The 10,064-nt window shown below is 37.7% G+C and overlaps 1 protein-coding gene across 1 annotated transcript; it reads right to left on the bottom strand.

Moving 5' to 3' along the window:
* Window positions 1-1,095: 1,095 nt before the first annotated feature.
* On the bottom strand, window positions 1,096-6,814 carry LOC136443316 (transmembrane protein 18-like). Its single transcript, XM_066440505.1, has 5 exons — window positions 6,679-6,814; window positions 5,636-5,753; window positions 3,955-4,009; window positions 3,333-3,426; window positions 1,096-3,014 (listed from the first exon to the last, which is right to left on the bottom strand). The coding sequence occupies exons 1-5, from the start codon at window positions 6,784-6,786 to the stop codon at window positions 2,865-2,867; spliced, it is 525 nt and encodes a 174-aa protein (XP_066296602.1). The 5' UTR covers window positions 6,787-6,814; the 3' UTR covers window positions 1,096-2,864.
* Window positions 6,815-10,064: the final 3,250 nt, after the last annotated feature.

Genomic DNA, 10,064 nt, shown 5'->3' with positions numbered 1-10,064 from the left:
CCACCTGTTTTCCTGCGATTCTCATGTCTTCCGCAAGAGGTCACTGTTGTACGGTTTCTGAAATCGTGACCATCTCGTCTGGTAATGATAAAATAAAAGATACATTTTGTTTTGACACGGTAGTAAGCATTGGCCAACAGTAGTAAATCTACTGTCCTGGTCTGGTCTGGCCTGGTCTGAAAAATCTTTCTAGGGTTCATTGTACAGGCTGTCAAGAGAGATTGCGGATATTTCACTCGCTTCTCTACAAACATGACCAGAAAGTTTGCAAAGTTCAATACGTGTAACCCGAACTTTCTGACGTCAATATGACGTTATGTTATCTAATCAAATGCCACCACTAATGGAACTACGGACAAGAGATAAAGAAATGAGAGTGCAAGATAGATGCTGATTTGCCCAATAAAATAAAGTAACCAAATCATTGTAGAGCACTTATTCTCCATGCGGGAATACAACATCAAATACTACTAGTAAGTAATCTGTATGCATCCAGTGCAGTCAACTAGCCGCTGATTGGTTGTAAATACCCAAATGACCTACTCTGATTGATTATATATTTGCCATCAATTTAGCCAATCACTTTTCAGATTTCTGCTCATCGTGGATGTGCGGGTAAATCCCCTAATCTCCTGCAGAACGAACATCAGTGTATCCTGATTAGTCACGTTATTTTCTACTTTAAATATCAGCCGGCAGGCTACAGCGAAGTCCTGACGAAGCTGTTGCCTTTGTTACAATCACCGCTAGAGGTAGCTCTTACAGAGCCTATCTGAAATCTAGTCGAAATGCATTCTCCTTGCAGTAATTTCTAATTTCCGCTAAGCGGCGTCCTTGTCACGCGACAGGAACCGAAGTTGATGGAGTCCATCTGAACTTCGGCAAACTGTAAGTAAAGAGCATAGCTTCTAGATTTCCTAATAGCTGCTTGATATTTCTAGCTGATGTTAGCTAGCTCTACCTAATGTTAATCCCAACCGAGTAACCACTTTAGTACAAGTGTACGGGAATAGATGGATGCTAATTAACTATGAATATATGTAAGGAAGATACCGCAAACCAATTGACAACAAACATTTACAGACATTTTACAAATGAGATTGTACATACTTTTATTACACATAAAAGCCAAACTCAAGAAGAGTCTTTGTACTTAACAGTAGATACATGACACAGTAACCAGCAAGACCAAAGTGTCAGTTACAAATTCTAATTGTATTCTACAACATACTGGCATCAGAAAAAAAGGAAGACTAGAAGTTTCCCAAGTCAAAAAAACGATACATGTGCTGTACAAATGTACCTTCATCAGTCATACACACTAGCAACTTTCATGTTTCAACAAACATAAAAAACAGACTACAATGAAGACATCCGAAATCATGTATAACAATACCAAAATGCACAAAAACCACTGAACTTTACACAAGTGTTTTTACAGATAAGCAATTAATGCTGAAGAAATGACCAGAATGCTTTGATCAAATCTTTTGTATCTGCTTTTCATCTGCTTGACAGAGAGTCAGTTTGAATATAAAATGTTCTAAATGGGTGTGAAAAACACATAAGAATGATATAGAAAGCACTCAATGTAAGGGTGAACATGATCAAAAATTTGCATAAGCCAATGATTGCAGTGTTAAACAGCCAAATTGAAAGACTATGCTTACCAATATTCTTCTTGGTCAACATTCAGTTTTACAATAAGTCCTTTGAAACATTCCTTTCGATTTGGCTTGTTAGATAAATCAGTGCCTATTGTTTTATACCTTTCCCCTAATGATGGTAACATATCCTAAATCTTAAATACTGAGAGTCTGAGACCATCTCCTGAATCTTCCCATACTTCAATATTCTGTGTTATCTGTTAATTCCCTCTCTTGAGCAGTTCAAACTGTTCTTAATAGTGGCAGTGTTAAAGTTTGTCAAAGCGTGCTTGCAATTTGCATCCATAAGGACATAAGACATAATTTAGGAGGTTCACTGTTTTTAGCTTGAAGTCCTTTTAACAAAAGGTAAACCCATTCGACACTTATCATAGCTTCGTTGTCACTGCAATTCCAGCAAACTCCCATCATGCTTAGCAACACAGCTGGGAGCAACAAACAATTTGGACTCCTCCAAAATATTCCAAGGGGTGGTCATATTATCCAAAATGACATCATCCATGACCAACTCACAACTTCTGCTGCTTCCCCTCTTTAAAAATTTAGTTAAGTCCATAAACCATTGTGTAAACTCCAAGGCTGACTTCCTATTTATATGTACAGCTCCTTTATTTAAAGTTCAAGGGTTAAATTGAAATTTTTCATGTGACACAGAGGGAAGTCCTTTAAAAAAAAATGAAAATGCCTAGAGGGGGGATGATATGGAATGTTCATAAATAATATAAAAAGCATATTGTTCATGATTAAACAAATCATACTTCATGAATCCAAATGAAAGCCTATCGGCTATAATGTGAAGTAATGGTGAACAAAATCATACACAATATTACATGGAGGAGTTGAATTGAATGTGCAGAAGCACACATTTAAAGTTCCTATTGCTTCATATGAAACTTTACTAATATCCATATTTTGAATGGTCTACACAAACCGTTCACCAACATTTCTGCAGGAGAAAAGCTCTATATCTTGTGCACTTGTCAACAGAAAATCCAGAGAGAATGGGGTTTAGTGGCACACAGGTAATACCGTATATTCTTCTATGACTGCCAATTTAGCAGTAAGCATTTGATTAAAGTTTCTATCGTACATCCAATGTTTGGACAACAGCAGCTTGTCTGACACCCTAAGCAAGTGCATATTTAAGGGTTAACTCTGACAAGTGCATCATATTCATCATCTTAAGATAGGCACTCTTCAGTCTTTCTTCTTCTCCTTTGCTCCACCCTTGTCCTGATCCTTGCTTCCAGGGGATTTTTTGCTGTTTCTGGCTTCTCTGATTTGTGACCTGATCTTTGACCTCTTGACCTTGATCATCAAGTCCCAGGATGCAGAAAACCACATGATCTGAAAAGTGTACATATAAGTTAGCCTGCAGTACAACTGTAGAGTCCAACTAACTTTTATCAGATTTGTAGTGTCATGGCAAAGTGTAACATAATATGACCTAAATACATACACTGTGGCAGACTGTTGTCTTTTTACCTTGATTTGAAGTTTTCTACACTATTTTTTACCTTTATTTTGAATTTTCTAAACTATTTGTAGGAGAATATATATTTTCAAGTCTTTGGGTATAACTATAAGTATCAAACTGCTAATACAAATAAACACAGAAAAGGCAAAATACTAAAAAAAAAATGAAAACATTGAAGCTGTCTTTACCACAATGATGAGACAGTTAAGCAACAGTGGCAGGGACAGCACCAGGGAGATGAACAGCCCACTGCTGTCAAAGTACTGCAGCTTGGAGAACAGCCTGGAACAGCAAAACAGTAATCAGAGATACTAGCAATACTTGTAAAGGGGACTTTGATAAGATCCAATTCAAACTTATATGATGTATAAATAAGTTCATTGCAAATTCCTGCCCGAAGGCTAATTGCAAATAACATAGATAAAAGAACAGGGTACGAAATAAAGATAAAAGCGGCTAAATTAAATTATAAAAACGTACTTGTCTATAACTAGTGAAGGGTTTGACTTTTCTTTTGTAAGCAATGGAAGACGTAATGTCACATATATAGGTTAGGAAATCTTGGCAATTTAAACCTGGCTTAAATGTCTATATTTTCTACCTTGACAACATAAGAGTGTGTAATACAGGCTACTAAGCCACAGTGACTGGTTACATTACACAAAACAACTTGTCACATCTAAGCATTCAGTCTCTTAACAACAGTAACAACAGTTACTGATTTTATATATTGACGTTCAAAATCATGAAGCTGTGTTAAGTCTAAGAACTAGATATTCCACATGCAACATCAAGGAAGAAAACACTTACTTGTAATTGTTTGCTGCCCATTCATTGATGTATTGTGCAGAATATGCAAGAAGCACTGAAAACAAGGAAACGACATGTGAAGGCTAGATCTATTTGATCCATCAACGTGAAACCAGGGGAGATGGGAGTTGACACAATGATGGTGAATTAAAAGGATCTACATGAAGGTACAGTCAAACCTGCCCAAGGCGACCACCCGGGGGACCGAGAAAAAGTGGTCGCCATGGCAGGTTTGACTGTATTTTTGTCTGTCAAGGTCTTAAAAACATTTCCCGAAATCTGACACAAAATCTGAAATTGAGGCAGTCGCCATGGGCAGGGATAAGGTTCTGTGTGGTCCCAATTCGTGGCGGTCGCGGTCGCGTTGGACAAGTGGTCGCCTTGGACAGGCCGCTTAATGCTTGTGCCTATGGGAAAAAATGTTGGGACCGAGAAAAAGCGGTCGCCATGGCCAGGTGGTCCCGTCGAAGAGGTGGTCGCCTAGGCAGGTTTGACTGTAATTTACATGGTGGAAAGTGGAAACATTCTTCAAAGAGGCCTGACCAGGCAAAAATTATTGTCATAAAGAATAAAGTGGGAAACAGAAAAAGCCATTAAAAACAGATCAGATCAATCTCTTTTCTTTGGCAGAAGATTTAAGTGTCATTAGGACTACAATGCATGATAATGGTTGTGTGTTTTGGGGCTTATCAGACTCCTAGTATGGTCTCCTGGGAATTCTGAAGAGGAATTTTGTCATCTACAAAAACAGATGCTTGAAAAAACAGACCATTCCAACAGAAAACTACTTCTATTTACATCATGAAGCTGTAGATGCAAGCCTATTTATTTCGATAGGTATGTAATACTAGTACTAGTAGTAAACATAGCAGATGGCACTATGATAACACCAAAGAATTCAGTCATTCTAGTAAGTCTGGTTTCTTGAAAATGTTGGAAACAGAAGAGGGGAATTTGATAACCAGTAATTAGTATGACTTATCTGTGAAAACATTGCATTCCTTAGAGGTTAGAATGTTGTCTTGCAGGTGTTTTTGTCACTGACTTGGAATCAAGATGTCTCCAGCCAAGAATTTGAGTGTCCTGTACTTTAAATGTTATGTAACAGTGTGGTTCAAGAACCACTTACTAACCATGTAAGTCTAACTGGTCATGACCTTTTAGCATAGTGGTAAGTGCGTTGGGTTTGTGAGCTGGTGGCCTGGGTTCGATAACCAGGAGCCAAGGAGACTGTACAACTCCTCCTGTAGGTTTCAGTTACAAAATGCAACCCTGGGTGTCTGACCAGGCCTCGAATTAACTTTTTCCCCTACTGTCCCAGAATTGTCCCAAAAGAAATTTTGAACAGTCCCAAAGTGTGTGCGCAGAATGCCAAGGCTCCTGTAGTATAGCTTTGAACTACTACTGCCCTTAATCATGAAAGTTGAGTGAAACCAACATTATTTAAGCAAGGAAATCATACTAAGGATGAACTGATCATTTTTATTCTCTAGTCACCATCAGCTTTACCTTAAACTAGAAAATGGCTAAAGAACACTTGAAGGGCTGACATACTGATACTTTTTTCTATTGTCCCCAAAATGTCCCAAAGTGATCTTTGAGCTGTCTGTGCATAAATTGTTGTGGTCTGTGACCACTGGGACACCTTTAACTTCGATCTGTCTGACTAGGAAATACTTACAGAGAGCACAGAAGTGGGCACATTGCAGGTTGATGTGTTTTCTTGTCAGGAACGTCAGGATGAAACAGCAGGCGTGGAACACCTGTAGTCCAATCAGCCACGGCTCGCTCCAATCAATCTGTCAACAACAACAACAACAAACACGACAAATTAGCAAGCTTCAAAATGTATGTTATATAATGTGGACCAAGGACTTATATACTGTAAATGCCGCTGAGGGGAAAATGGAATGTTCGCGGTTGTTTTAATTTTGCGGAAGTGCTATAGTTACATACTGCTACAGTTGACAGTATTGGACAAAAATGTTGGCGGTGGTTTTAAGTTCGCAGTGAAACGGTCGCCGCGAAAACTGCAAACATCAAATCACCGCAAACATTTCTGCATTTACAGTAATGTCCTTGGGCAAACATAATCTACAAATTACAACCTGTTGACCATATAATCATTTGTGTATGCTGGGTTAGTTACATAAGATGCACTCAGATCAAATTACAAACCTAAGAACAGCTACTCACCCAGCCATGCATTCGTAAACAAAAACACAAGAAATTCCTCTGGTTTTAGGAATATAAAGACAACTGGACAACTGGTTTTTTCTATGAGTATAAAGATAACTGGATAAAATTCGCAGATACACACTGAAGAAGATTTCCGAAAGTTTGAATTGTCTTTATAACGTTACATTGTTTACCTGGATGTCTAACCTTCATAAACGTTATGAAAAAAAATATATATACATCGTGGTTTGCCCCCCTCCCCCTCTAAATCTTTCAAACACCACACCCCACAAGTTAACGTTACGCCGCAAAACTTTCCAAGCAGGAAGCAGCATATTATAAGACCCTTAAATCTGAGCAGCTAGCACGACTGGGAACGACATCGTATGGTTTGAGAACAAAGGTTCACAGAAATTTAATACTTGTAGTCACGTATGTAAAATAATTTTTAAGCATGATCATGACACGTAACGTTATACCTTGAAGAAGTAAGACATCATGCGATGTCATTACTAAGGATAAATACAAACGGTACTTAGTCTTTACCGCATTTAAGAAGTCCCAGACCCCGGTGATAGCGTCGGTTCTTATCGAGTCCGGGAAGTTGTTTTGCAACCACGCCTCACGAAAAAGTACCTTCCCGGTTTCCGCCATCTTGTCTTGTGGTTACACAACTTATACATAGCAGATAATTTGTTGCTTGAAATGAAACATATGCGTTTCTAATTCTAGATGGTTTTCTTCGCTTCTTACGCTAATTCATAGCACTTAGATAAAGCTATAGATGTACGTTATCTTAATGTTTTCTTATGATATCGTTGTTTGGTTTGATTTGATGTTTTATCAGAAAAAATGTGCAGAATCTGATTTTGCAAAATACCGTGCTATGTTTACTGAACATATCCTGGCTGCAGTTTATGTTATACACGGTAGGCGTAGACCCATTTGATACGAGAACAGATTACATCTTTCGGGGACGCCAAAACTGATGCGAGCGTGCTATTAGATAAGAAAAATAAGTTGCCTTCATTATAAAATCTACGTGCAGGAAGGATAATCTAAGAATATTTTATACTAAAAATACTAATACTAGTACTGATATTAGATTCTTCATTTAATTTGATTTTTATTTCAAAACTTCTTCTTTGACTTTGACTTTGGAATCGATGTTGGCATTCTGCGACATTAGTATCCGTTTTTCGAAGTATTTTTAATTCACAACATGTATTTTCTAATTTTCTAGCTGCTTTTTACGATTTACAGTATGGCCTTTTTTTGCGTTTCGGCGCATGCGCGCCGGAACGCATTGTCCTGGCTTTTACCTTCAAGGAAGGAAGCTTGGTTCAAGCTTGGTTCAAGCTTGGTTCAACACTGTGTCGCACACAATAAGACCTTATATGGCAATACGTTCCCAAATCCTTGTATAGCCGTTACCTTATATGGCAAGAGAGCACGAAAAGGCAGGCAGGCTAGATTTGCATGTGACACAGGAGGGCGACCGCATGTAACTGCTACAACTGTTCGGAAATATCATTGCATTGTGGTTTCGGACTTTGATATCCTGAAAAATGACCATATTACATCTATTCCACAAGATTGCAGAAGAAAAAAAATGATTTCGTCAAGAAAACGACCAAAAATCGGCATAAATGATACCATATAGTGAGGTTATAGCATTACGTCCAGACTGACTAGTTACGTACCGCAGCTTGGCCGATCTGGCAACGCGAAGCACTTCGGACCCAGAAGATCCGGGTTAGTGTCCGTGCATGGATTTTTTTTTCTTTTTAGATATTGAATATCAAAAATATATATTGATATTATATTAATCTATCAATATCATATTTATGAATATCATTTTTTTTTCATTAATAAATATTTTATATTTGTTATTTTTAAATATTCATTTAATATATACAAGGCCTTTGTCTTATGAACAGGACTTCATAGATTCCAAACCCGGCATTCGAATTTTTCTGTTCTTTGTAATGGAAAATACCGTGCAGCGGCTCCTATGCGCGGTAAGATGATTCTTGCAAAACACTCGCCACTAAACTTCTATCCCCGATGTAAACAGAGGCTCTTGATGTTGTTTGCAAAACAGCGATTCTTTGTTACAGTAGCAAATGCTCCATTGTTCAGTATCGACTTCATTCAGACAACACGGACGTGGAAAGTGGCGCCCCTCGGCACAAAACTATGGGAATTTTCATGAATTTTAGCAAAATTACCCAGGAAAATAAGGAAGAAATGTTGTAAATGCGGAAACCAGAATAATACGGATGAGGTAGCTGTTGATTTGTTTGACATTTGGTAGTCATTTTAGATAGAACCTTAGCTGTTATGAACTTCTATTTCACTTAATTACCATAGTGCTGATGATTCAATGGTGCTTTTTCAAATTTTATGTTTTATTGCGTGCCATGTACATAATTACATTGATAGCTTTTATAATGAGCCTATTATACATTTTACAAATAAGTACAAGTTGTAGGCCAAGACCAGCTTTTTCAAAAGCACTTAAGTTAAGTGACGTAACTTCAAAATTGCTTTCCCCAATCTGCCTTTCTCTATTAAAACAGTACTCATTTCCCAAAATGACAATTTTTCTTATAGACTGAACAGCCCTTGAGTGACTTCCTCTGGCAGATTTTACTTCAAGTAAAGGGAAAAGACAATTCACACTCATAAACGTAGCCGAAACGCCAGCTTTTTTTAAAAGCTCTTGTTTCTATTAGGGTTATGTTTTCATCGTGGTGTTTGCCGTCGTTAGTGCGCATGGGTAGATAGGTTTCCCTACCTCATTTTATTCTAGAGTATATCTTTAAACCTCATTGTTTAGAGTGACTAAATCTAAGGAGAGAGCCTCTTTTAATGAGGTGAGGGTACCATAAACTGACATGGCATACAGTCTACAAATGATAGGACATTTACTGTCGTTGTTTCCCTTGTGATGATTCGGCGTTCATTTCTCAATTTGTCTCTCAATTTGCCGACGCTTGCTGACAAATCAAAGCACGTGCCGATTTCGATGTATATATGGACTGATCGAAAGGGTCATCTAGCGATTAAAAACAAAACTGCACCATGCAAAAAACAGGTTTTGAGAGTAAAGGCTTGCCGACAGACCCCTCCACAGATATCTCAATTCATATCAGTCCCCAAATGTCTATATTAAACGTTATTACTCTTCCAGCAATTGGAGACTATGAATAGCAATGTCATAAATAATTTTTGTCATGTGGTTTTCGTGAGGAACCAAAGATGTGTGATGATGTAGCGATTTTAGAATAGATACCGACTTCAAGTTTAATAGTGCACCTGCCCTGAGAAAGTACGACACAAACCGCTTAGAGGCAAGTATACTTATCTATGATTAGCAGGCGATAGATACAAATATAGATAGATTACTGGCATCTTAAGCAGTCTGGCAAGATATGAATTTTTCCTAGGCCTGGTGCAAAAACGGTGTCGAAAGTTCGAACACTCAAGTACTATACTAGATATGATACATGTATGTAGGATCAATTAATTCAATTAATACATATACGCTATAGCCTTTCATCTTGCGTAATTGTTACGTTTTATCTATCTATATTTATTTGATTTTTTACGTTTTTCTTGGCAAGGCTTCAAACCAACTGCCTCTCTAGTTAGATATATGTCTGAATATCGTGCCTCCAGTCATTGTCATTTCAACTTTCATATTCTTCTTCTTCATCTATATGGTTTATTATATCTAATGCATTAATCCCGAAATGTGCACCTTAAGATACAATGGTACAAATCTAGTCCATAAAAGACTGCGATATTATAGAGTAATTCCGTCTATTTCTTTGATCATCATTAATCAGCCAAAGATAAACCATTTGTCACACGTTCATCCCGCCAGGTGGCGCAACATTAAGTGTACAAACTCCCTCATATTTCTT

Source organism: Branchiostoma lanceolatum, chromosome 10 (assembly GCF_035083965.1).
Source record: "Branchiostoma lanceolatum isolate klBraLanc5 chromosome 10, klBraLanc5.hap2, whole genome shotgun sequence".
NCBI lineage: Eukaryota > Metazoa > Chordata > Leptocardii > Amphioxiformes > Branchiostomatidae > Branchiostoma > Branchiostoma lanceolatum.
This window is presented reverse-complemented; position numbering and strand designations above follow the sequence as displayed.